General features: G+C 44.5%; 1 protein-coding gene across 1 annotated transcript in view; it reads right to left on the minus strand.

Annotated features, from left to right (window-relative positions):
- Positions 1 to 21,328, minus strand: part of KIF23 (kinesin family member 23) — a 43,293-nt gene that overhangs the window by 12,931 nt on the left and 9,034 nt on the right. Inside the window, exons 4-15 of the mRNA XM_055133831.1 lie at positions 18,959 to 19,064; positions 18,451 to 18,587; positions 18,193 to 18,302; positions 17,673 to 17,840; positions 15,614 to 15,655; positions 14,820 to 14,932; positions 14,550 to 14,671; positions 12,337 to 12,439; positions 10,393 to 10,472; positions 5,433 to 5,552; positions 4,953 to 5,079; positions 3,043 to 3,201 (exon numbers count right to left, since the gene is read on the minus strand). Of these exons, the coding sequence (XP_054989806.1) occupies positions 3,043 to 3,201; positions 4,953 to 5,079; positions 5,433 to 5,552; positions 10,393 to 10,472; positions 12,337 to 12,439; positions 14,550 to 14,671; positions 14,820 to 14,932; positions 15,614 to 15,655; positions 17,673 to 17,840; positions 18,193 to 18,302; positions 18,451 to 18,587; positions 18,959 to 19,064 (1,387 nt within the window). The remainder of the gene's footprint in view (positions 1 to 3,042; positions 3,202 to 4,952; positions 5,080 to 5,432; positions 5,553 to 10,392; positions 10,473 to 12,336; positions 12,440 to 14,549; positions 14,672 to 14,819; positions 14,933 to 15,613; positions 15,656 to 17,672; positions 17,841 to 18,192; positions 18,303 to 18,450; positions 18,588 to 18,958; positions 19,065 to 21,328) is intronic.

The following is a 21,328-nucleotide window of genomic DNA, read 5'->3' on the forward strand; positions in this document are numbered from 1 at the left end:
AAGAGAGAAGGACTCACATTTTTCTTTCATTTTATTTTCTCTGAATAAAAAAAAAAAAAAACCCAGTGGGGTCACAGGTTACTGTCACTGTCATCCCATTGCTCATCAATTTGCTCGAGTGGGCAGCAGTAACATCTCCATTGTGAGACTTCTTGTTACTGTTTTTGGCATATTGAATATGCCACAGCTCTGCGTGTGGGTGAGATACTCTCAGTAGCTTGCCAGGCTCTCCAAGAGGGGCGCATGAATCGAACCTGGGTCAGCCGCGTGCAAGGCAAATGCCCTACTGCTGTGCTATCGCTCCAGCACTTAAGGAATATGCCTTCTTGTAGATGTGACCACAAGGTCTCCTGAGCACCATCAGGTACAGCCTGGAATCAGAACATCATGGCACCATAGTGGACATGGAACTACCAGCTCAGTCGTCTGGCCAGACAGGTAAGAAACTTCTTGCTAAGTGCACAGCTAAAAATCCTTTTCTAAAGATCTATGCTGGTCTTTCCGCCGATGCTGCTGCTCGAGCAAGATCGTGGAGCCCAAATGAACTACTTTGGACACCAGCAGCCCACTGAAATACCTCCAGACTGTGAACTGAGAGTTTACCCCAGGCTGCGACAGTGGGAAAGGGTTTCTCTCTCTAGGCTTTTCCATCTTATGAGCACCACAAAAGGGGAGTAAAAGCTTGCAGTGATGTAATTTCTGGCAGAATTTTCCCTGGACTTTATACAGAAATCCCAAACCGCGCGGCCGCTATTGCAGCCGCACAACCTAATATCTTCTAATTATCAGCAATATGAAATGGTTCCTTTTTAGCGGGTCAGACTTTGGGGGGAAAATCCAAACAAGAATAGTGAGTCTTTTGTTGAAATATTGAAGGTAATCAAAGTAGCAGCCATTTCTCTACACTGTAAACTAAGCCATAACCCCACGCCGGCCGAGGAGAAGAAATATCCTTCTTTCTCGGATCTCTTCCTTTCTCTGGAAGAAATGCACCATGGTGTCAGCCATATTATGATGTCTATTAAGCAGGCATGAACTTGGTGGCTCGGGAACAGGATAAAAAAAAAAAAAATTATTATGTACTTGGAACAGTGGGACACTTGGGCAGTCTCGAGCCGGGGCCGATACCAGCGCATGCTACACCGAAATTCCACCCGGGTAGGCACATTTTTGTGCAGCCACCTAGCTACTGATATACCAGAATCCGGAAACCAACTAGACTACTTTTAGTCCCAGAAACTGCTTGCAGACATGCTGCTAGACTGTCAACTAAGCCATAGCTCCACGCTGGCTGAGGATGGGAAATAACCCTCTTTCTCGTATTTTTTTCCCTTTGTTGGGCGGCGTGGCGTCAGTCATATTATGAGGATTACTAAGCAGGCATGAACTCAGTGGCGAGGGAAGGAGGGAAAAAAAAAGTTATGTACTTGGAACAGCGGGACTTAATATCTCTTCATTCTCAGCAATGGAAAACTAATTATCAAATGCTTCCTTGGCAGTAGGACTGTCTTTTTTTGGGGGGGGGGGGGAAATCCAACAACAATAGTGAGTTTTGTGTTGAAACATGGAATGTAATCAAGGTAAAGAGAAAACGAAGTGAAATTTATCAGTTCCATGGGCGGGGGCGGGGGGGAGGGGCGGGTGGTATACTGGGGTTGTTGGTGGTGGAATATGGGCACTGGTGAAGGGAAGGGTGTTTGAGTATTGTATAACTAAGACATTGGCCTGAGAACTTTGTGACCTCCCACATGGTGATTCAATAAAAAAAAATTAAAAAAAAAAATAAAGATCTATGCTGGTGGCATAGAGAACTCAGATTTATTTTAACTTTACAGGGCTAAAACAAATGCACATTTTATACTGTTAAAAAAGAAAATGGTGTGGTGGGGCCAGAGTGATAGAACAATGGGTAGGGCATTTGCCTTGCACACGGCTAACCCGAGTTCAATTGCTGGCATCCCCCTCTCTGCTGCCCCCTGTCCCCTACCAGCACCAATGGGAGTATTCCTGAGTGCAGCACCAGGAGTAATCCCTGAGCATTATCGGGTGTGGCCAAAAACAAAACAAAACAAAACAAAATGATGGGACAGTACAGCAGATAGGGCGCTTGTGTTGCACACAAGCAGACTGGGCTTGGCCCCCAGTATTCCAGAGTCTCCTGGGCCCTCTGGGAGTGATTCCTGAGAGCAGAGCCAGGGGTAGGTCCTGAGCACCACTGGGTATGGCCCCAAAAAAAGAGAAAAAAACGGAGCGACAGTACAGTGGGTAGTAGGGCATCTGCCTCGCACACAGCCAACCGGAGTTCACTCTCCACATTCAGATGCTCTGCCCCCACCAGCCCTGCCAAGAGTGAGCCCCGAAAAGCTGCTCCAAAAATAAACAAAAGGCCCAAGACAGAGGCGCGGATGCTAAACTCACCAAGTCCTACTACCTGTGGTATTAGCACAGTTGAAACTGTGATGTCGCCCTCCCCCGGGAATGCCGTCCTAACTGGTCAGTGCAGTTTGCTAGTCAGTACCGAGATGTAATCTTTCCCACTCTCCAAAGGAAAACGGGATAATTGGTCACAAGGTCTTTATCATTCCCACATTTCCCAAAGGTCGCTTACTCAAGCCTGAAATAATTCTCAGCACCTATCTCGCCATTTTTCCTGCCTAAAAAATCATCCCATTGTGTCAGAAAGGCAACAAAGGGGGGAAGGCGCTGGCCTTGCGCGTGGCACTACGTGATTCGGGAGCACTGCCAGCAGGGTCCCTGAGCAGAACTAGTAAGAAGCCCTGAGAACCACTGGGTGCCGTCCCCAAATGAAAATAAGCAGACAAATAAAATAAAAAACTTTGATTAGACCAGGATAACTCCGCGGGCTGAGCACTTGCTTTGGAAGCAGAAGGCCCAGGTTCAGTACCTGGCTTCTCACGGTATCCCAGCACCACCAGGGGCAACCCCAAAGCACTGAACTAGGAGGACCTCCTAGCACCAGGTGTGGGCCAAATAAAGGCAGTCATAACTTTCAGTCAGCATGTCATTTTACAGTGCCCTTACCTTGTTTGTTAAACTCATCAACCATTATCTGCCGTAGGTGGTGTCGTTTCTCTAATGCTTCAATCAGTTTGGGAAGAGTCTGCTCATCATTGACGTCCAGAATCTCACAGGAAGGTAATGGTGGAAAGCTCTGTAGAACCACATCTGTAACCAGCAGTTCTGTATTGATACAGAAAATCACCCACAAACGTTACACAGGAGGGATAGAGCATGGTACAGTGGGTAGAACTCTGGCCTTGTATGTGCCCAACCCAGCTTTGAAGCCCAGCCAGGAGTCCCAGCACTGCCAGGTGTGGCCCAGGGGGGAGGCGGGGGAGGGGGAGGGAGTTACACAGAAGAACTTACTCGACCAAGTCCAACACTGAGACTAAGGCCCCAGTTCAACTAACATGCACCTTCTCTAGTGGACTCAACAATACTTCTGTAATGGCTGGCGAGCTAGTACAAGGGTTAAGGCGCTTGCCTAACATGTGGTCGGAGTCAGGTAGATCCCTGGCATCCCAAATGATCCCCGGGCACAGAACAGAGAGAAAAGCACTGCCAGTTGCCAAACTCCACCCCCCACCCCAGATAAAATAAATGTTGCAGGCCTAGAGAGGCGGCTCGGTGGTAGAGTACCTTGAGATAGATGCTGAGAGGTTGACCCCTGCTCTGCCCTCCACGCCACGTATGAATTTGTGACCCCCAAATCCAAAATGATGAATTTCAAGTGCACCCCAAAGAGTTGTATGCTGCTCCTAAAAACTGCAGCAACTATGGCAGTCATCACAACCACGGGGCCAGGGACTGGAGGGGAGGCTCTGGCTTTGCGTGTGACCCAAGCACGGCCAGGGGTGAGTCCTGAGCAGAGCCAGGGACGGCGCCTTCGTGCAGATAGGTGAGACAACCCCGCCCCCCAAAAAACAAAAAAAAAACCAGTAAAAAACACCTAAACAAACAGGAGAATGTTGGGGGGATTTAAATGGAACAAATAACATTCATGTTTTGCCTGTTTTCTTGGAACTTGGTTTGTCTGTCTGGGGTCATGCCCATTGGTTCAGGACCATGGAGTGCTGGGTCTCAAACCTAAGGCTTCAGCATTTCCCCCATCCTTAAGAACTTATTTCTTAAGAGAAAAGGATGTAATTCCTTTAAACAAAATAGATGAAAAGGAAAAAGAGGGGCAGAGGGGAGAGCCTAAGTGCAAGAGAGCTTAGGTGAAGATACAGGGTGACTCCCTGGCAGTATCTGGTCCCACAAGCACTGCTGATCACGGCCCTGCTGGCCCCTGCCGAGTAGCTGGGAGCCCTGCGGGCCCCTGCCTCCAGTGGCCCTATTCTAAAGGACAGGGCAAGAAGAGATAGCTTAGGGGGTGGAGCACATCGCTTGCCCGCAGGAGGCCCAGGTTCAATCCCTGGGACCACATGACCCTGTGCACTGCTGGGAGTGACCCCCAATACTGAACCAACAGCCTTGTGTGATCCAAATCCAAGTCAAAAAGAGACACAAACTGTGGGGCCTGAGAGACAGTACAAAGATTAAGGCACTTGCCTTGCATGCAGCCGGCCCTGGTTCCATCCCTGGCACCACACACGGTCCCCTGAGCACTGTCAGCAGTGATCCCTGAACACAGAGCCCAAGGTAAGCCCTGAGTACTGCTGGGCGTGGGCCCCCCAAGCTCACCCCCACCTCCCAAAAAAGAGACACATGGTGACTAGTTGCAAGCAAATGATTTGCCTTCAGGGCCAGAGCACAGCAGGTAGGGCGTTTGCCTTGCATGTGGCTGACCTGGGTTCAATCCTCTGGCATCCCATATGGTCCCTCAAGCACTGCCAGGAGTAATTCCTGAGTGCAGAGCCAGGAGTAACCCCTGAGCAACACTGGGTGTGACCCAAAAAGCAAAAAAAAAACAATTTGACATCAAATCATACCGTCTCCGACTGGACCAGCCCGAACCTGGTTTCTGTACCGTCTTCCAGGTGTCAGACCACAGATAGCCTTGTCTGCTGGTCTTGTCACTTCGACTTCTTGAGTCACCTCTGCAAATCTCATGACTTGCTAAGATACGGAACAAATGTAATGTTATTTGGTTTCTTTTGGGTAATAATTGAACATTCACAACACACACACACACATATATATACATATACATGTACGTATATATGTATATACATACATATATATGTATATATGTACATATATGTACATATATGTATATATGTACACAGATATATATACACATATCTCAAAGTCCTTCAGAAATTATCAAATGAAACAATTTATCATTGGTTCACTTTTATAGCTATGTTTCTGCTTTAACTTTTCTAAATGTTCAAAATGTTATTTTCACATTTAAGTTATTTGTGCTTTCTATACAAATACTGATAAACAATTAGGATAAACAAAGTTACCAGGCTCTCTTCATAATCTTCAGCCTTCGGGTTCACACACACGATCATGCGCACTTGTCCTTCCCCATCAAAGTAGTTCTTGAACAGATGGGTCAACTTTGAGTCTCGGTACGGAACCATCTATAAAATACATTCAAATTCAGAAGCATGAGCAGGGCTGGAGAGAGGACAGCGGGAAAGGCACTCGCCTTTCACGTAGTGACCCAGGTTCAGTCTTCAGCACCACATACGGTCCCTTAGTCTCTCCACAGGAGCACAGACCCAGTGAGTAAGCCCCGAGCACCACCAGGTGTGTGCCAAAACCAAAAAAATAAATAAGCCAAAATAAGGCAGAAAAGTTCAAACAAGCGAAACTATACGAGAAGGTGCTGCACGACAGACCTGCTCAACAAAGGCACAGTTCAGCTATGCTTCCTTGTCATCCACTGAGATGGGCAGAAAAGAGCAACCTCCAGCCTGATCCTTCAGTGTCTTCCACATGGTCTAACCGTGGAGCATGGCGACGGGCACTGGAGCAGATAAGATCCGACCTTGCAAAGCGGTTCCAAAGCAAGGCCCTGAGAAGGGAATGTCTGGGCAAAGTTGCCAAGAACAGGGTGTCAGCACCAGATACCCGGCCTTGAGCTTCACTAGACCTCCTAGTCACATGAGCCCAAAACACAGGAACTGTCACGTATGTTTAGCAAGTCATCCAAACTGCAGCATCTAGCCATGATTGGGATTGGTCCGGGGCAAAGCAGAGTGGGAAAGGTGACAGGCCATTAGTGCTAAACTTTATGTGACTGGGCCTTCCTGTAAGCCGAGGCCCCCTATAAAATGTGTGTATTTGGCAGTAAAATGAACAGTTACCGGCTGCTTCCGAAGGCTGTTTCTCCACGTGCCCATCATCCTTCGCCCTGCATCTGCCCGAACCCGGCGCACAACAAGTCCGGCCACCGTCAGGGAAAACTGTTCCCCAACATTAACTATAAACATGCACGGCCAGCACAGGTTAAAACACCAACACGAAAAACATGTAGAAGCCCAAAGTTCAGTGAGCAAAACTCTCACCAGAGACACAAATACCAACCAGCTCAGCAAATCCTCCAACTTTAGTGGCACCATGACAGGGTGTTGAACTAAATCCACGAAACTCAGGTACAGGAGTAGCAAAGCACAAGAAAGTATGAGTCGAAATGCAAAAACTACTATAATCAGAAATGAAGAGCAGGGTAAGTGATATAAAAACCTCAACAGAAGTTCTGAATGGCAAACTGAGAGCAGCTGAGCAAGAGATCAAGGAACTCCATGATGAGAAGGAAACCACTATGAAATTGCAGTCTGAAATGAATAGCATACCAGAGAATTATGGGATGAGGTCAAGAGGAACAATATAAGGATCATTGGAGTCCCTAAGAAACTGTAGCACTGTCGTCCCGTTGTTCATTGATTTGCTCAAGCGGGCACCAGTAACGTCTCCATTGTGAGACTTGTTGTTACTGTTTTTGGCATATCGAATACGCCACAGAAAACTTGCCAGTCTCTGCTATGTGGATGGGATACTCTTGGTAGCTTGCCAGGCTGTCCGAGAGAGACGGAGGAATCGAACCCGGGTCGGCCACATGCAAGGCAAATGCTCTACCTGCTGTGCTATTGCTCCAGTCCTCCCTAAGAAACAGGAAGACAAATCTGGTGAAGAAACAGTAGATAAAGACTCAACAATGAATCTCTTAGAAGAGAGCGCAGAATGATGTCATAGAGATGCCTCCAGACCCCGCGCCAGCCTGTTTCGTTCCAGGCACAGCCACCAAGAGGAGGGCTAGTGAGTTCCCCTCCCCACCCCAACGGAGCCACCCCCAGCAGCCGAAAACCTCCAGAACTCAATCACACCAAGCTCACAGCTGATCTCCACACGCTCAGACAAGCCTCATCCATGCGTGAATCTATTCCTGGACCACATGGTTGTATTTGCAGCCATACCTCTCATACTTTTTTTTTTTTTTTTTTTTTTTGCTTTTTTTTGGGTCACACCACCCAGCGATGCTCAGGAGTTACTCCTGGCTTTGCACTCAGGAGTTACTCCTGGCGGTGCTTGGGGGACCATATGGGATGCCGGGGATCGAACCCGGGTCAGCCGCGTGCAAGGCAAACGCCCTACCCGCTGTGCTATCGCTCCGGCCCCAACCTCTCATACTTTATACCACTGATGTACCAAGAGTAGCACACCACATTTGATAGAGTTTAAAGTAGAAGGCAACCAATCTTAGGGGCAAATATATATAGATATGGATATATAGATAGATATATATATACACACATACAAGCTCACAAGGCTCAACCTTTAACAACATGTTGCTAATCTCTTGAAGAAGAGCTTAATGACTATTTGGTGATCTTCACACACTTTCCTCTAAGAAAACTTTTTTGGATCACTTAGCATATTATTCATAACAAGCAATACAAAGTAAATTACTTTGGCTCTGCTTTGGGGGCAGGGTTTGGGGTTCAGGATGGAAACTTTCAAAATATGGTGGTGGGAAGGTGTAATGGTGGTGTTTGAATATTAAATGTAATCAAAATTTTTTTTTTTTGCTTTTTGGGTCACACCCAGCAATGCACAGGGGTTACTCCTGGCTCATGCACTCAGGAATTACTCCTGGCGGTGTTCGGGGGACCATATGGGATGCTAGGAATTGAACCCAGGTCGGCCACATGCAAGGCAAATGCACTACATGCTGTGCTATTGCTACAGCCCGATTGTGAACAACTTTATAAAAATAAAATTTTAAAACAGAATATTTAAATCATCTATGATAATTTACCAGAGTTGAGGAATACAAGCACTGAGATTCAAGAGGCTCAAAGAGTCCCAGTGAAAACAGACATGATTAGGAAAATCCCACGACACACAGTACTCAAAATGATACAATCCAAAGATAGAATACTTAAAACAGCAAGATCAAATAGGACCTTCCATATAAAGGAAAGCCCATAATAGTCTCAGCAGATGTATCAAATGAGAATCTAGGAGCCAAAAGAGATTGGAGTGATCTAGTTCAAAAATTCAATGAAATGAACACCTCACCAAGAATACTCAATCCAGTTAGATTATCGTTCAGCTTTTGTGAGGTCACAAAATATTTGAGTGTTATGTGAAACGTGTGTTCAGTGACCAGGAGCTACCTCCCGTCCTCCCCAGCAGAGACAGAGACAGACAGGGGACCACAGCCTGATGGTAAAAATGGCCCATTTAAAGCAGAGCTGCTACTTATAGAATATCTGAGGGGAACTGAGGTATAGGACCCAGGTGTGATTGGTGATTTAGAGATTAAACATCTGGCAAAAGGCAATTCTCTTGAGATTAAAGCAAAACATTTGCTAAACAATTAAGTTTACTTCTTACCAATACTGGCAGTTGTTTGGACAAACACACTAAGAGACAAAGATCCCAAAACTTAGTTCTCTGGGCTCTGAGAGCAAGCAAGGCTTTTACCGTGAATCCCAGACCAAGTCTCCTCAGGCCAGTTCAGCTTGTCCTTCCCCGTGGAGGTCCTGCCTCTTAAGTGAAAACAGCTTGCATCAAGACCATGCATTTGTGCTTTCTAGATCTGATGCTGGAGTAGCTTCACCACTCGCCCCGGGTCCGTCCCACCCCACAGCGGGACCTCCCTTTTGGGGTGTTAGGAACTACAGCAACTGAAGCCCGAGTCAAGTAATTATGACTAATGCCCAGAAATAGATATATTTCAGAGTCGATCAACTCCCAAATACTGGCAGCATAGCATTAACGGTCTTTCTGTGTTTAACCAAAGAGCACTGCTCTACAGTAAAACATAAAAAGGCTATAGGAAAACTAGAAAAGCAAGCACAAATACTCGGCACTTCAAATACAAATCACTACAAAGTCCAGAACTACCAGAAAGTTTTGGCTTAGAAGTAATCAAGACTGACTTGGGGAACTGAGACAATGAGAGGTAAAACACAAAGGAAAGGTTAAAGGCAAACTTAACTAAATGAGGGATGTTAGACGAGCATGGAAAAGGGGAAATCCACTGATGAAACCTAAAACACTTAGGGTTAATATCATCCTACAAGCTTTGAAGGAATCAGAGAGCTTAATGGACAGGCAACAATGTAGAGGACTAACAGGATAAATATCAGTTTTGCAAGAAGCATTAAAGAGCTCTTAAGACAGGACAAACTTTCCATCATGTGGCACCGAGTGTGGTACTCAAAACTGGTGGATATGACTGTCTTCTACTAGGCTAAAAGAGGTTAAAAACATAGCAATCATCACATATGAACTTTTAAATTTATTTTCTGATAATTCTATTTTTTGTTTATTTTATTGGAGCAAGTAATGTGAAATAAATCTGTTATATACCAGCAAAAGGGGCAGGTATATAGAAGGGATGAAAGGAGCCTAAAGAGGAACACTGGTGGGGGACTAGTGTGAACAGTGTATGCTTCAAACACTATGGGCAACTTTGAAATAATAATGAGTTGAATTTTCTCTCAAAAAACAAAAACTTCTGGAACGGCCATGATCCCAAAGACTCAAACAAATCTCAGAACCCAGCAGCTTTTGGCAGAAATCCCTCCAGATTAAATTATTAAAATTCCAGGATTCCAAAATCATATGCTATTCATAATCAGCAATAGAAAACAAAGTGTCTAATGTTGCCTTTTCGGCAGATCTGAGTGTTGGGGAAAAATCTCAGTGGTGGGTCCGGAGTTGAAATATTGAATGCAATCAAAGTAGAGAGAGAGAAATGTGGAATCCACCTGCCACACAGGGAGAGGGTGGGGATGGGGTTTTGGTGGTGGAAAATGTTCACTGGTGAAGGGACGGGTGTTTCATCATTGTATGACCGACACTTAAACCTGAAAGCTTTGTAACTGCTCTCACGGTGATTCAATACATTTTAAAAAAACAGTCAAAACTTTTTGAATTATACAAACATTACCAGCTACTGCTTACCTTGTTGGTTCCACACATTTGATTCTCTCTCAGGACCTCCATGCAGGTCCTCAGCGTCATCAATGACTGATTAATGTTTCCTGACAGAAAAACAGATACAGGAGACAGCATTTTAACCTCTATACTATCTACTTCATCAAAGGAAACCACACATTTTTGGAAGGCCAGAGCCCAACCCACCTAACATATGATTTTTAAAATGTGATTATTTCGGAGGGGTTCAGAGAGACAGTACAGTGGGTAGGGAGCCTGCCCGGCATGCAGCTGGGTTCAGTTCCCAGCACTACTTATGGTTCCGGGCCCGGCCAGGAGTTATCCCTAACTGCAGGACCAAGAGAAGCCCTGAGTACTGCTAGGTATAGCCCAAAAGAGAAATAGAAACTTAAAAAAAAATAATTAAAAAAAAAGTAAAAATAATAAAATTTCAGAATAATTTTTTATAGTTTATTGCTGATCAAGACATTTATGTCTATACTACTTGACATTTTTTATTAGTCCTGGCAGACATTTATGTAAGGCCTTAATTTAAAAAATAAATAAAAAGATAAAAGTCCTACTCACTGTAGTATCTCTCTGGCCACATAACCTTTTCTCCCACATTACGTCAACCATTTCTCTATTGGCAAAACCTGAGCCTATAATCCTCAAATCAGATCTCTCTTCTTCCAAATCTACGTCCCTCTGCATCAGTTATTAAAATTATTATATTATAATAAAACTTAGATCCTGAAAATGAAACAAGACAGCAGCTTTCTTATTCCCCAGAACAGATTTTTTTATCCACCTTCCCCGTATTAGTCTTCCTCCTTAGCACCCTCAGACCAGAGTTCTGTGGACTGTAGCCTCCGTGTGTTTTCACTAGGAATTATTTAATCTCTGTTACTTTCAATTACTAGGGTATTGCTACTTGGATAAAACAACTTCAGCACAAGCTATGAATTGCCCCCCACATACACTTTAAAATGCTCTTTTCCTTATCAAGGTCTTGATCTGTCCTTTTCCTTACTTTCAACACCCAGGTGGCTCTGTTTCCTAACTAGTGCTCTGTGAAGCCTGACTTCCGCCTCCAGGCCATAAAACCGCTTATTATCTCAATTAACTGCTTTCCATATCCTAGACTTGCCCCAGGTATACTAATTCTCCATACTGGAGAGAAGATCTGTGTAAATTGCTAAACCTGCATTGACTTTGAGGGCAAATTGATATCTTCATGTAAGTGTCTTCCCCATGAATTCTTCCACTAGGCCCTCTTCATGCACACACCCTCATCAGATTCGTCCCAGGAACCTGTGTGGCTCCCAGGCCCTCTCCTGAAGCAGCCTGTCACCTGCCTATCTCTTGCACTGGACACAAGGGAAGGGCGCCCTCCTATGTTCTATTTCACACATACACAAACACTCTAGAAGTGTTACTAATCTTAGGCTTAACAAAAACACATAGGTTACTTCCCTTCAGTTCTCTTTTGTTCATTGTTTTTCCACTACTATGTATATTGGGTCATCTGCTAAGTCACTTGATTTTAAGGACCGAGTACTGACTATACCAGTAATAGTTCTAATGGACTCTCTCCATACAAATATTAATTTTCTGGGGTGAGAAAGGACCTCCAGTGTTGCTGGGGGCCACGGGAGGGTTCAGAGGCAAAGTGGGATCTAAAATGAAACCTGGGCCTTGTATGCGCCAGGGATATAAGACGATACTTTGCGCTATTTCCCTAGCCTTATATTAGTCATATTAATCACTTTTTCTCATTCTTAAAGAAATCAATTGCTGTATTGATACCAAATCAATATAATTTTTAAAAAATTGCACTGGCCACTAAACCAAGCTTCTAAATTATCAAATTGAAGATAATTATACTTATCACTTCCAATAAGCAGGTAAGAAATTACACTACAAGTGTTCAGAAAGTTTGACAATGAATAAGAGCTCTGCTTAGCTCACCTGCTTCACGTAACCTATTTCCTTCTGCTTTTGTCCGGTTAGTTCTTTCGCTTCCAGCGAGATCTACCAAGGACAGCTGGCTTATAGAGATTTGTTCTTTCTCCTAAAGGATCACAAAGACAATTATAAAATAGGATATAAGAGTTTTGTAACATTCTTTGAGTTCATATGGTCCCTGGATCCCCACCAGGAGCAATTTGAATATCTTAAGTATATTCAAACCAACAAGTTGTCTTACGAATATAATATTTGCACAGTAAAATTTTAAAGTATGGCCAAAAGAAATATGTTTGCAGGGAGAGTTTGCTAAAAGAAGGTAAATTTACTGATGGCACTAAAGAGTTTTTCCATTATCTGGTCTTTATCATGATACTATAAGCTCTATAAGAGCAGGGGCTCTATCTTTAACCACTTATTCCAGCACCTTGAACAGGACCCTAACAGTCAACAAATGTCTACAAAAAAAGTGAGTCTAGAGGGGTCAGAGAGATAGTACTGAGAGGAGGGCACTGGCCTTGAATGCAGCAGTCCCAGGTTCAGATCCCCAGCACCACACGAGGTCCCCCAAACTATGCCAGGAGTGGTCCCTTAGTGCAGTCGGGAGTAAGACCCCCGGCACCACTTATGGTCCTGCCAAGCACTGCCAGGAATGATTACTAAGCATTGCCCAAAACCAAATCCAGAGTCTATGGTAGCCTGATTTAGAAGCACTTTCTAGCGACCTTTAATGGGATGCTTACTATAGCCAAACAGTGGGCTAAAAGCTTTACGTTTACATGCACTACCTTCTTAAATACTCACTACACCATGAGGAATTAAGACCAGACAGCTAGTCCTGCCACCAAGATGTGATCCCGGGGGCCGTACATGTGTGCGGCTTCTCCGCAGCTGCACGAGCATGACTCCAGACACCAGCTAAATTTTTCAGCATGGGCAGCTCCTCGCAGAATGTCTCCAGACTGAGAACTAAGCCGAGGCCCCATGCCCGCCCAGGAGGGGAAAGGTATTTCTCTCTCGCCTCTTCCTTGCCAGGGGTGAAGGGCGTGGTGACCGCCATATTATGACAACCACAGATGGGGTTTACAAGCTTGCAATGATCCAATACCTGGAAGAAATCTCCCTGGACTTAGTTGCTAAAGTACAGAAATTCAACCTTATATCCCTTCACAATAGGTCTGACTCTAGTGAGGTACTCCTAACAATAATAGTGAGGTTTGTGTTGAAATATTGAATGTAACCAAAGTAAATAGAAAGTGAAGTGAAATTTATCAGTTACAAGGGAGGGGGGCGGGGGGGGCGGGATGGGAGGTGTACTTTTTTTGGGTTTTTTTTTTGTGGTGGGATATGGGCACTGGTGAAGGGATGGCTGTTTCAGCATTGTATAACTGAGACTTAAGCCTGAAAGCATTGTAATTTTCCACATGGTGATTCAATAAAAAAATAAAAATTAAAATAAATAAATAAATAAAAGACCAGAGAGCTAGTAACCCTTGTGGTCCTCAGTATCCTGTCATACCATCTCCTTCTGCCACCTGGAATTCTTTAGCACTGCAGCACTGTCATCTGTTGTTCATCGATTTGCTCGAGCGGGCACCAGTAACGTCTCCATTATTATGAGACTTGTTACTGTTTTTGGCATATTGAATACGCCACAGGTAGCTTGCCAGGCTCTGATAACATAATTTCAAGACATTTTGATCATTCATCTTGACAGTTTAAAGTGATGAACATTCATTTTCCAGATCAAACACTCGCACAAATTGGTAAAGAGAGGTTTGTCGCACAGGATGGAGGAGTAAACAGTGATCAGCAGACGGAAGGGCCCTATTTGGCCTCAGCCAAAGAAGAGACCATTTGGAACAGGACACCTAAACAGTGTCATCCCTGAAAATTTACTTTCTGACATCTTAGTCATGAGCAAAATCTCCACGTATAAAATGAGTCTTCTACAGTGAAACTAATCATTCTTATTTCATCTCCTCTAGTAAAAAGGCTGATAGCCAGAGCACCTAGCCACCCTTGGTTAGATCTCTGGTCCCCCACGCCTGCCAGTAGATCAGAGCCTCGCCAACTATGGCCCAAAATCGAAAACTCCCTCCCATATAAATTAATTTGAGCCATATTCACTGCAACAAAGATTTAACTTTAAGTAAAATTTAAGTCCAGAAATTAAGGATTTAATTAGAACGAGGATCCTCACACTCCGTATTTACCTGTAGGACATTGTCTCCATCTGCATTCAAGGGCGCCTGAACCAATTTAATGTTGAATACACTATGTGAACGGCTGGACTCGCGATTCAAGTGGGTGTTCGCAATGCGCCTCTTCTTCTGGCCTACGAGGACAGAAAAATCACTAATCAGTCTCAGCTCAGTCATTACACTAAATCACAAAGTACGACTGTCAAATTAGGCGAGAAACTCTCAGGATTATATTAGGAGTTTATATATTTCTCATTCTCATTCTCAGTCTTTGTCTCTAACCTCTCCAGAAAACTTCAAAGGCCTCCTCTGTTGATTTCACTTCTACTTCTGTACATCCTGCAACATACATGTTACGGTTCATATCTTCACGAAGCACTTTAGATTGAGGAATTCTATGGAAAAGGAAAAAACAGTTTTTCAAATGATGAGAAACCAATGCTAACTTAAGACGGAAAAGACCAGGAGAGCCAACAACTATCCTTTCTACAGGAAAAAGCCCAAGCAAGACTCCAGGAAAATACTCGACGTGGATAAGTATACAGCTCGACAGTCAGGATTAGTTACACAACAGGACGATAGGAGCCTATTTTATTCTACAGGCATTGCTCTAAATTGTTCTAACAAAGCACATAAAACTAGAGTTCACAGCAATGGTACAGCAACAACACAAGCACAGGGGGGCATTAAAATCTAGCATTTTCCTGATTTTCACCGATCAACAGATCTGGCTGGCTCTTTCCTCAACGCCAGCCGGCATAGAACAAACTCTGACAGTTTGGGATAGCCAGGAGTGGGAATCCTTTCACATGGTTTGGTTGGTCGAGTTTCAGTCTCTGTGAGAGGAAAGGGTGGGAACGGGAGCTGCCTGTTGGCCTCAGTTTTGTGCATGGTGGGAGAGAAACATCTACTCGCCGACATCACTCGGTAAATGGTAGATTTTTCAGGAAGCAGGGAGGGGCACAGAAACAGCAGCCAGCCCAGCACCCAGGATAAACCACCTCATGCAAACATGCCACAGACTCCCACACCACTAGTACAGCTGCACCCTCTAAAGAAAAAGTCTCTTCACATACACAAACTCAGTGTTCCTCATGGGTGTGCTGCAACTGTTCCACCTACCAAAGCAATAAGGAATAAGTCACTGATTCTCCCGCAGTCAGCTCCTAGCAACAGGTACAGGTAAGAGTCTCAACACAGGCTCTTTAAAAATCCTCCACTTGAGCCAGAGAGGTAGGACAAGGGTTATGGCGCTTGCCTTATACACGGTCACCTCAGGTCAGTTCCCCAGCTCCACACATGATCCCCTGAGCACCACCAGGAGTGATCTCTGAATACCATGTAGTATGGCCCAAAAGAAATGTAGCACTGTCATCCTGCTGTTCATCCATTTGCTCAAGCAGGAACCAGCAACGTCTCCTTTGTGAGACTTGTTGTTACTGTTTTGGCATATTGAATATGCCACAGGTAGCTTGCCAGACTCTGCCATGCAGGCAGGATACTCTTGGTAGCTTGCCGGGCTCTCAGAGGGATGGAGGAATCGAACCCAGGTTGGGCGCATGAGAGGCAAATGCCCAACCCACTATGCTATCGCTCCAGCAGGCTGGGCTGGCCCAAAAGAAAAAGGAAAAAAAACAAAATAAAAAAACCCTCTACTTGCAAAATTTCTTCACAATGCTAGCCAACAACAACAAAAAAGCCAGGTTAAACACCAATCTAACAAGTGAAATCTGAATTTGGTGTCAAATAAGCAAGCGCCCTTTGAGTTTATTCCTGGAGTTACCAGGAGGCCAAAAATCATAAAAGTCACTGAACCATAAATCAGCAATGAACCCTTTATAAAATTCAGCAAAATGGGTACCCATAACAGACACTTTAAAACATGTGGTAAAGTGAGTCATTTATAACTTAAATATAAATAGGGGTACAAGTAAATACCTATTCTCACCGTACAGATGCCTGACTGTGTTGGGGGGGTGCACGAACCCAGCGCCCCCCACCCCCCGCATGAAATGTTCTCCACCTACCACTGAGTCACACCTTTGGCTCTAACCTGTTCTCATCTGAATGGATTTCTAATTCTAGTTGTTCCTCCAATAATGTTCAGTTACACAAACAAAAGTTAATTGTACAAGTCTTTGCACTTTTCTTGCTACCATAATAAAGACAACACTAAAGCTGAGCATTTAGCTAAACTGGCTCAGGAACCAGACCTAACTTTAGATGGATTACTGAGTCCACTCTGGTACAAATGCAGATCTCTTTTCTGGATTCCAGGCTGTGACTGACCCTCAGTGTCAGCAAGGAAGGACTCACAGAGATCTGGGAGGAGTCCTTCTTTGGGTTTTGGGGGTGACTACGCCTGGCTGTGCTCAGGGCTTAATCCTGCCCTTGCACTCAGGGATCACTCCTGTCAGGGCTTGGGGGACCACAAAGGGATCAAACTTGGGTTGGCTGCGTACAAGAACTCCCTGGCCTTACCCACTGTAATCTCTTTCTATCCCATTAATTTTTTTTTTCTGCTTCTTGGGTCACACAATGTATAGGGGTTACTCCTGGCTCTGCACTTAGGAATTACCCCTGGCGGTGCTCAGGGGACCATATGGGATGCTGGGATTCGAACCCGGGTTGGCTGTGTGCAAGGCAAATGCCCTATCCGCTATGCTATGACTCCAGCCCCATTAATCTTTTTTATTATTTTTTTTTTTGTGGTGCCAGGGATTGAATCTAGGCCTCACCCATGCAAGCCCGAATGCTGTATCATAGAGCCACAATCCCAGCCCGAGGTAGTCTTTAACCTCCAGTGGAATGAGTGACCCTGCAGATATGATGTCACACTGAGCAGTGAGGTGAGGAACAGCTGACAAACAGCACTATGCTGCCCCTGGTGATGACCAAGACACAGGGTTAATAGGCCACACATCCCCAGCCCTGTCAGGTCCTAAGAGGTCCAGGAAAGCACTTCCTTATACAATTAAGGGTCTTCTTAAAATATAGCCAGGGCTGAAGCTTTTAAATGTCTAGAACCAAGCATCGGTCCCTTATATGGGGGTGGGGGCGGGGGAGGAATCGAATACTCACTGAGGTAAAGTGATTTCCCTAAGCAGCTTTAAAAGGACTCCCTTCATCACTTACTTTGGCTTTATGGGATCAAACGGCGTCTCTTCCAAAAGATCATAGATATAATTGTTATATATTTCGATATAGGAGACAAATACACCATAAACACTGTCTTCATCAACTTCTGCTTTGCAAAATTCCTGTACATTTATCATATCTGCAAACTCTGGATCTACTTGTCGTCTGAAGGAAAGAAAGCCAAAAAGTCTCAGCTTAGATATTACAAATCAAAGTAAAAAATGAAAGATCCCACAGGCTGGAGAGTGTCCAGGGTACTCTGGGCTATCCCAGGCACTCAGCACAGGCTTATACAACCACCTCCTCCAATTGAGGAACTTCTCAAAACAGTGTTTCAGAGCAATGCTCCGACTCAATAGAATCTGAGCAAACAAAACCATTCTTCAATTTTGCTCTCACTGAGGTCAGGTGTCAGACCAACTTCTTCACTTCATGTTGGACAATCTAATCTCTGCCTAAGGAAACCCTGGAGAAGGGACCCCTGGGACCAATGCTACATACAAATGTCATCACTTACTTGCTGGAGGGGGTCTTTGGGTTGGGCATGGTGTCTCTTTTCTGTCGTTCTAATAAAGCATCAATTTCAGACTGTATGTCCATGCTGTTCCTATCATTAGATTTAAAAACCTAAAGAATGAGGCAAAAATCAATCTTCAGAAATAAGAAATATTTAAGATTTAAACATTTAAATCTCGGTATCAAGATGCCCCATACCACTGTATCCACGGACATTGGCTCCTGGGGGCTCCGTCAGTCACAGCAAGATGATACTCACATATCGCTTAGCTTGAAACCGGCCTATGCTGTTGAAGATCATGCCCAAGCAGCGAGGAAGCAGTCCTCCCTCCCCCGGGGAGCCGGTCATGGTGTGTGTCTTTCCACTGCCGGTGACGCCATATGTGAAAAGGAGACCTACAACACAGCAAGTCACACTCGGTTATGCATTAGAAAGTGCACTGGATTGTATCAAAGTTCCCCCACTTGTGTTATTTATTGTATTAAAATTACATTTTTATTTTGTTTTAGGGCCACACTTGGTGGTGCTCCAGGTACCATGTTGACCAAACCTAGGACCACAAAGTGTGAGAACAGAATCACAATCTAACAACAACAACAGACGGAGAAAAACAAAGTTCACAGAGGCAAAAGAAGTCGATGTAATATAACTCTAAGAAATTTAATCTAAACTCAAGATCAAATATAAACCCAACACACAAAGTATTTAAAAATTTTATCAGAAGAAGAGCAAAAGAAAAGATCCAACCAAACTCTAAAAACCATACCATTTTTGCCATGAATAAGGTTGTCTACTAAGGGATTCGCCACAACATCAAACAGCTCCTTCTGGGTGGTGTACGTTCCGAATACCTGTTTGAAAGTATACTGCGTCTGTGGGAAAGAAAGAGGTAGGAAGTCTAAATGGAATTATACTGTGTTTAGGTTAAAATAGCATGTAGGAAAGTCTCAGTTCCTAAGGATTCCTAAGGATTCAAAATAACAAAGATCAAGAGATGTAACAATTTAGACTGGAGAAAATCCTTACACATAATTTTTCTTTTTTGTCACTGGGCGATACACAGGGGTTACTCCTGGCTCATGCACTCAGGTATTACCCCTGGCAGTGCTCAGGGGATCATATGGGATGCTGGGAATCGAATCCGGGTCAGCCGTGTACAAGGCAAATGCCCTACCCACTGTATATAGCTCCAGGCCCTCCTTACACATAATTTTATACATGGTTTTGCTCCTTTTCACATTTTGTCATAAGGCATTTAAAAAAGCATGGCAGGGCTGGAGCGATAGTACAATGGGTAGGGTGTTTGCCTTGCACGCGGCTGACCCGAGTTCGATTCCCAGCATCCCATATGGTCCCCTGAGCATTACCAGGAGGAATTCCTGAGCGCAAAGTAACCCCTGTGCATTGCTGGGTGTGACCCCAAAAGCAAAAAAATAAAAATAAAAAAATAAAATAAAATAGCACGGCAGAATACCCAAGTGCTTTGATACACTGACAGAGAAGCAAAGGTGTAATACCTGTGATGCTCAGGAGACCATGTGGTCTAAGGAACTGAGCCCAGGTTTCTCTCAGGTATCGCACACTCAGTCCTTTGAGCTATCTCTCTGCACCCTGCACCTCGTCTGAATTCTTTTTTCTCTTGTGTTTTTTTTTTGGGGGGGGGGTGCACACCTGGCAGTACTCAGCAATCACTTTTGGCAAGCTATGGGTGCTGAAGATCGAACCCGAGTTAGCTGAGTGCAAGGCAAAAGCCCTACCAACTGTCCTATTACTCCAGCCCCTCATCTGAGTTCTTTTTAACGTTTTTTGTTTTTTTTTTGCTTTTTGGGTCACATCCAGCGATGCTGGTTCTGCACTGAGGAATTACTCCTGGCAGTGCTCGGGGGACAATATGAGATGCCAGGGATCAAACTTGGGTCAGTCATGTGCAAGGCAAACATCCTCCCTGCTGTACTATGGCTCCAGCCCCTCTCCTGAATTCTTAGATAATTTTAAGTAAACTGGGACTCTAAGAGAGCAATAATATTTATCAAATTTTTTCAAAATATTATAAAGTACAATAATACTACCAAATTCCTACTAGGAAAAATAGGTTGGAGATCATAATATATGTTATAGATATATTTGCATTTGTTTTTAGGACACCCCAGCAGTGCTCAGGGGACCCTATGGTGTAGGGATGGAACCAGATCTCCTGCGTCACAGGCCCACACAGCCCATCGAGCTGTCTCTTCTGCTCCTCTCCCTCCCCCCATCACTTTTTAGGTTTTTGGGCCAAACCTGACAACCTGACAATGCTCAGGGCTTACTCCTGGCTCTGTGCTCAGAGGTCATTCCCGGCTATACACAGAAGAACACCAGGGTTGCTGGGAATTGAACCTAGGTTGGTTGTGTGCAAAACAAGCATCTTACTTGGTCTACTATCACTCTAACCCTCCTACATTTTTGTCTAAATTTAAATGTCCTATTTACCCAGGGACTAAAGCTCTATTTTAATTTTTGCTATTTTCTAGTTGTATTTGTTAAAACAGAGAAAGAGAGAGAGGGGTGCTGCACCACTCATAAATGAATAAAGTAAGTTCTTGGGGCTGAAGCAATAGAACAGAGGGTAGGACATTTGCCTTGCATGCTGCTGACCCAGGTTCAATCCCTGGAATCCCATATTGCCCCCCAAGCACCTCCAGGAATAATTGCTGAGTGCAGAGCCAGGAGTAACTCCTGAGCATCACCAGGTGTGACCCTAAAAAAATAATTAAAAAGTCAGTAAGGTGTTTTTTTTTTTTTTGGGGGGGTGTCACACCTGGCAATGCACAGGGGCTACTCCTGGCTCTGCACTCAGGAATTACCCCTGGCGGTGCTCAGGGGACCATATGGGATGCTGGGAATCAAACCCAGATCGGCTGCGTGCAAGGCAAATGTCCTACACACTGTGCTATCGCTCCAGCCTCAAAATGTCAGTAAGTTCTTAAAACTGACTCAGTGGGATTTTGTTTGCCAGATTGCAGACACTGAAAGATTTGGGGAGTTTTCTGAACTTCTTGTGGATTTTGCTTAATGCCCTTATATTTTTATTAGTTATACTCTTTTGGTCTTGGGGCCATACTTGCTGTGCCCAGGGCTTACTCCTGGCTCTGTG

Source organism: Sorex araneus, chromosome 3 (genome assembly GCF_027595985.1).
Source record: "Sorex araneus isolate mSorAra2 chromosome 3, mSorAra2.pri, whole genome shotgun sequence".
Lineage (NCBI taxonomy): Eukaryota > Metazoa > Chordata > Mammalia > Eulipotyphla > Soricidae > Sorex > Sorex araneus.